Source organism: Crocodylus porosus, unplaced genomic scaffold, assembly GCF_001723895.1.
Source record: "Crocodylus porosus isolate Cpor-Errol unplaced genomic scaffold, CroPor_comp1, whole genome shotgun sequence".
Classification (NCBI taxonomy): domain Eukaryota; kingdom Metazoa; phylum Chordata; order Crocodylia; family Crocodylidae; genus Crocodylus; species Crocodylus porosus.
In genome coordinates this window covers 62,981,047-62,987,253 of record NW_017728950.1, presented here as the reverse complement: position 1 = coordinate 62,987,253, position 6,207 = coordinate 62,981,047, and the positions used below count along the sequence as shown (strand labels likewise).

General features: G+C 43.8%; 1 protein-coding gene across 2 annotated transcripts in view; it reads right to left on the bottom strand.

Annotated features, from left to right (window-relative positions):
- Nucleotides 1-5,342, bottom strand: part of MAMDC2 (MAM domain containing 2) — a 100,810-nt gene extending 95,468 nt beyond the window's left edge. Inside the window, exons 1-2 of one of the 2 annotated variants that reach the window (XM_019555196.1) lie at nucleotides 4,976-5,342; nucleotides 4,451-4,564 (exon numbers count right to left, since the gene is read on the bottom strand). In XM_019555196.1, coding sequence (XP_019410741.1) covers nucleotides 4,451-4,564; nucleotides 4,976-5,006 — 145 coding nt within the window. In that variant the 5' untranslated portion in view covers nucleotides 5,007-5,342. The remainder of the gene's footprint in view (nucleotides 1-4,450; nucleotides 4,565-4,975) is intronic. The other variant, XM_019555194.1, reaches the window with a different exon arrangement.
- Between the last annotated feature and the right edge of the window lie 865 nt (nucleotides 5,343-6,207).

Genomic DNA, 6,207 nt, shown 5'->3' with positions numbered 1-6,207 from the left:
ACTGCGTCCTGCAAGATAGCTCTACTGGGGGTGAGGGCTTGCAGAAGGGAGAGATACAGCTCCATAATAGAAACACAAGTAACACAAGCAGCACATTGATAGAATTACCAAGACCCTAGCCCTAATAAATGAGCACACCCCAAAGTAGCGGGCAAATCTGGTAACACTTAGCACCGGGCAGGCACGTTTTGAAGGAGATTTGTAATATTCTAAGTCCATTTTAATTCTTATGTTATTTTCTATGCAGCAGCTTTTAGCAGAAAGCACCAGTAGCAGTTGCATTTTAGAACGTAAACATTTGGTACGGTAGTAAATGAATGGTCCAGAACTGCTGTCAGACACAATCTTACTATTTGCAATTTCAGAACCCAGTCCTGTATTCTGATCCATGCAAACAGAACATTAGGTTCACAGGACCCCTGGCAATTAAAGACACAATGGGATCTAATCCACGATCCCAACAATTGTCTCTGACCTGCCATGCTATATACAGAGCAGATGGCATATTTGTGGGACCAGAGACCAGATCCCACCTGTACCCTATCGCTGTTGCAGGGGGATCCCATACCAGCAAGTAGCAAGCAAGTGCCTGATGTGCCCAGCTCAGAGTGCCAGTCCGTTACTTATTAAGCGTTCCCAGCCTTAGGGGTGCACTAAGGCTGGGAGCACTGATCAGCCTGGCCACACATTCAATTTACATGTGGCCAGGCCAGGTTGCACCATGTGAACCAGTCACAAAGTTATTACACAAAATGTGTGCAACAGCCATGGATTATTCTCTGTATATTGTGTCATTAATTGTATGAATATGTGGCCAGGTTACTACTTAAGTAGTAAGACATTACTAAGTGTAACGTCTGCCAAGGACCCATGGAGCCCCACTCAAGTCAAAGAGTATTCATAAGACACAAGATTATCTCCAGCAAATCCAATTCCAAGATGGTGGAACCCAGTCTTGCATTTTTCTTTCAAACATAACACATGTTGGTTTTAACACTGAGTATTTCAGTTATTTGATTTGTCTAGTAAGACTTCTGTTAAAATGAGGACTGCAATATCAGTCAAGCAAATATATCAAAAGATCAGATCATTCTTTTAAAAATGTATTTAAAGGATAAAAATGCATGGTACTCATACTCAATACTAGTTCCAATTTTAATATGGTTCTCATCTATCTGAACAACATTTCCCCATCTATTCAATCTATACAAAACCACTGTTTTAAATGGTAGTGCACAGGAATAAAAAGCAAGTAAAATTTAGCTTGTTTCCAATCTGTGCATGGCTATCAAGTAGGTATTGGCTTCCTTGGCAATTAGGCAAAAGACTCTCAAGTATGGAGTTGAAATTTTTTCATCAGGGCTTAACTACAGATGTCTCAACAGTTAAACATGGTACCACATTACTGAGAGTTGCATAGGGTGAAAGTTATGAAAGATTTTAAACTACAAGTCAAATAGTCCCTAGAATAAATTTTAGTATTTGTATTCAAAACAGAAAATCCTACTCTGAAAAAATAAAAAGAGTCTAAAGCAACCTGAACTGGAACAAATCAGCACTGAACTTCCACCCCATCCTTAGCTTCCTCTGTTGTGCCAATAAATTACAACATATGAACACACTGATCAGAGACACCTATATGGGCCTCCAAGTATCAGTTAGCAATAAAACTATTTTTCTCTATTTCTGAGTAAAACAGTAATCTAAGGCAAACTGGGTTTGCACACCTGAAATCTGATGTTGAATAAATCATTTTGAACTAGCTTCTTTCTGTTCCATGCTAAATACATTTTCTAAGAAACTAATACCTTGTATGCCAAATGTCAGCGTAGACTGATGTGATTTAGTTATAAAATGCAGGGGGAAAAGGTTTACAATGGAAATACTGACAGAACCGTACCTATTAAAGTTCTAGTGTCCCAACCATGAGTGAACTTTGCAAATAATGCAAAACTTGGTTTGCAATGACAAAAGCTTAGTTATAGCTTGGCTAGCAACACTGCTGTGTTCATTCAGATAGAGGAAAGAGCCAGAAAATTGTGGTTTTTGGCATTCCAAGTTGGATTCTATTTTTTAAATCTGCATAACATGGAATGACTGTACATCCCTTACTGTTGTCTCTGTAGAGTGCTGCTCCCAAGTTGTCACTGCCACTCTCAGCTGAAGCAGCACCGCTTTGTTGGTTTCTTGACAATCAGAAGGAGGAAGTGCCACTTTCAAAAGAGCCAGCATGACGAGGTATGAAGTTAACAAACAAAGTAGGGAAGACAGAGGCAGAGCCTCTTAAGTTGCCATGGTGTTTCCACAAACAAACTGAATTCACTTAGCTGCATCACTTTTAAATATTTAGGCAGAGACAGGGAATAGAAAAATCTTTTAGCAGTGAGAAGACTGCAACAGCCAGGCAAGGGGGGAGATTTATCTACATCCATTTTTACTCACCATCTCTTCATTATTCTTGAACCCCATCTTGAAGTTTAAATAATCCCCAAATACATAGCATAAGTCGCCCTCTTATTACGTGAATCTATTTTATGCATATGGTATACCTAGTGAAACAGCCCAATATGCAGATTTTTAATGCTCAGTGGGCATGTCCACACGAGACGCTTAACTTTGCATAATTTACTGCAAAGTAAGCATGTGCACCTTCACATGCACATGCTTGTGACCACAGAGCTCAGGCTGGGAGATAATGGTCTCCCAGAAGCGGCCCTGCAGTTGCGGAGCTGGCACTGGGAGCTCCCTGCTGATGAGAGCTGGGAAGCTTGTTCCCCAGCCCTAACCTGGTGTGCCCAGGTAGAGACAATGTCCTCCTGTCCCAGAAGCAGGGAGCTTCCAAACCCTGCTCCCCATTCACAGAGTGGGGGCTTGGAGTGTGGGCTGGGAACAAGCTACCCAGCCCCCTCTCCATGATCATAATTGTAATCACAGAGCACAGGCTGGGAGCTCCCTGCATGGGAACAGTTCCCTGACCAGGACAGCTCCCAGCCAGCCCCAGGCTGTGTGGGGAAGCACATGCAGCCTGGCAGTGGCTGGGGACTGTCCTGTTTCAAGAACTCCCCAGCCAGCTCTGGGTTGCAGATGACTTCCCCACAGAGCCTGTGGCTGGCTGGAAACTATCCTGGTCAGGGGCAGGTCCCAGCCCCATGCCACAATGGGGTGATCGAGACACAGGGCCTGGAAAAAGCTGCATGGTTGGGGTAGGTCCCAGCCCCCTGCCGCGATCTGCCAGTGGGGCAGCTAGCCGTGAGCTAGCTGCTAGCTGCACCACCAGCATATTGGGATAGGGACCTGCCCCTCCCTTCCTCTGCAGCTCTTTCCAAGCCCCATGCCCCTGATTGCAGATCCAGGGCCAGGAGCTCCCTGCTGCCAGGGCATGGGGGCATTGTCCCTACCCCAGCAGAAGGCAGCCCCCTGGGGCCAAGCGACAGCTGTCTCCTGGCCCGCCTGGAGCTCCTGGAATGGCAGGGACCCATTGCAGGGCTGCAGAAAACTGGGTGCAAATCTTCCCCCTAATCTCTGCATGTGTCAATCCTGCCTAAAAGGATTTACACCAGATTAGTTTACATCAGTGTAAATTTAGTCTGGAGTAAATGCATATGTAAACACGCTCAGTTTTACTCACTTTGTAGGTATTCTACAAAGGATATCTGTACCCTGGTAACGCTGCCTGTATAATGAGCAGGAATTTGGACTAAGAAATAGACCATTAAGTTTTACATGGGAACAATTATGTATTGACTAGACATATTTTGGTTTTGACTGCTAATCAGTTAGTCCAATATAAGCTCAGTAACAAGAATGGAGAGTTTTTCCTTTTAACCTGATGGTACCATAAATGGAACAAAAAGGATATGTAAAAACCAACAACACTTTGTATCGAGAAAAGACCTTTACAACCACATTGTGAGGTGTGCCTCGTAATGATATTGCATACAGAATTTTTCCATACCTGGTATAAAACACAAAACCTGTTTAACCCAAACCACAATGTTAGACCAAAGTTTCATGCTTTGTGTTGGTAGGTAGAGAAAGAGAGCAAGCATGTGCGCAATTATATTGTGAGGTTACTTAAAATAAGATTTGATTAAAACAGGCTTTTCCCAATAAAAAGTAAAGCTAATAGAAATGCCCATGAGTTCTGTAAGAGTTCTGAGAAAACAGGTGTCTTAAAACACACGAGTACCCCCTGCAGTGTCTACAAATCAGTATTACAGGACTGAGAACCTCAAAATGCAACTGGAAATGGACGTGAACTGACTTGACTGGGGTCCACTTAAAATTGAATGAGAATAAAATCTGAAAAAAAACTTTATTGAATATTTAAGTTTCTTGCATTCTTGTACTTCCGTAATTCCTTGTTACCTAGATACAGAAAGATGTTTGTTGATATTACTTGTTTTAAGGAGAGCATATCCCTTTAAATTCCAATTCAAAAAATCCTTACCTTCTTCATTTAAAGTCCATGGCAAAAATGTTTCATCTGATTCATAACCACAACTGCTGTCTTCAAAGGCACAAGACCCAACAAAGAGCAAGGCAGCTCCAGTAAATGGCAAAACTGCAGGGACAAAGAGAGCTCAGTTCACACACATAGTATCACTCTGCACTCAGAATGAAAAGACTAGTGAAGAATATAACACCAAGTCTGTGACTTGGACTGTCAGGCAGTGCAGTGTCAGGCTCATGCATTCATCGAAGCACAAGCAAGAGACACAGCAAGGAGCAGAAAAAACTTGTTGCATTCCATGCTCTTGTTTTTTTGCCTTGATGCCATAGCTTAAATTATAGCCCTAAGAGAAAGATGCTGCCTCAGACTTGCCAAAATCAGACTGCCTTCCCAGAATCTTGCTTCCCGTTTGAGCTCCCACAAGCAAACAGCCCACAGAGGCAAGGCAGGGAGCAGCAGCAAGGAGCAAGTTTGCTGGTCGCCCCCCTGCCACTTCCTTTACCCATATCCAAGCCCCCTTACCTTGCAAAATGAGGATGCAGAGCAGGATCATCGTTGCCCTTCAGTCAGAGAAATAAAGCAGCTCTTTAGGGTGGATCTAATACAAGGGAAGAGAGGCTGAGGGGAAGTGTCCAGGCTTGGGCAAACAAAGCTTCCAAGGCAGCTGACAAATGTGTGCAAGGATGTTTGCACCAAACCTCCTTGTGTGCTCAAGACAAGACACCAGAGTGGAAGCAGCAGCAGAGATGGGTTGAGCTTGCATAGGCTGAGGGAACCCTGCCAGCTAGACAGCTGGTCCCTGGCTCAAGTGGAAATAGGGAGGAGCTGCTCTACTCTGTGCTCCTCTGCCTGCACTCCACGCTACGGGAAAATCCCCACAGCTTGCAACAGGCATCTTCCACTTAACCACTCACTCCTGAATAGTAAAGGAGAGAGTAAGAACAAGGGTTTGAGTAACTCATGCATTCTGAGGCTGAAGTTGGTTCCTTATTCCTTGTTCTTTATTCCCAGTTCCTTTTTCCAAGATAATCATTAAACAATTAAAGGGTGTTAGTAATGAATTAGACAAGCTAAAGAGTTACTATGTCATTAAAAATGTATATTTGCTTATAAAAATGAAAAATAATTTCATGTATCAAGTACAGCGCCCTGAAAAAAGACCTTAGATAAGGCTGGGATTATGAGGCAAAATCCTTCTCACATCACCACAGAATGTATATCTGCGCCACTGGGGGACTCACCCAAAAAAGCCTGGGTAGGCTCCTTCCTGACCCAAAGCTCGTTTTGAGTGCCCACCTGACAACTTGCAGGCCCCTGGGCCTAAATAGAGATCTAGGTTTGGCTCAGGATTATGGGTGGAAATCCTTTTTGCGTCATCCCAAAACACACATCTCTGGCATTGGAGATTCTCCTAAAGAAGCCTGGGCAGAGTCCTACCCGACTCTAAGTTCAGTTTCTGCATGCAAAGCTGCCAACTCACAGGCCCCTGGGCTTTGCACTTCACGCTTAGCCCTGAATAAGGATTTGGATTTGGGCTGGGATTACAGATGGAAATCCTCTTTGGATCACATACATCCCCATCATTGAGGATCTCCCCAGAAGAAGTCTGGGCAGAGTCCTGCCCAACCCGGTTTGGCTTCTGAATGCCATTCCACCAACTCACTAGCCCCCGTGGCTTTACATTACATTTTTAATCCTGAATAAAAAGTTGGATTTGGGCTGGGATTATGAAGATAAATCCCCTTTGGATCACT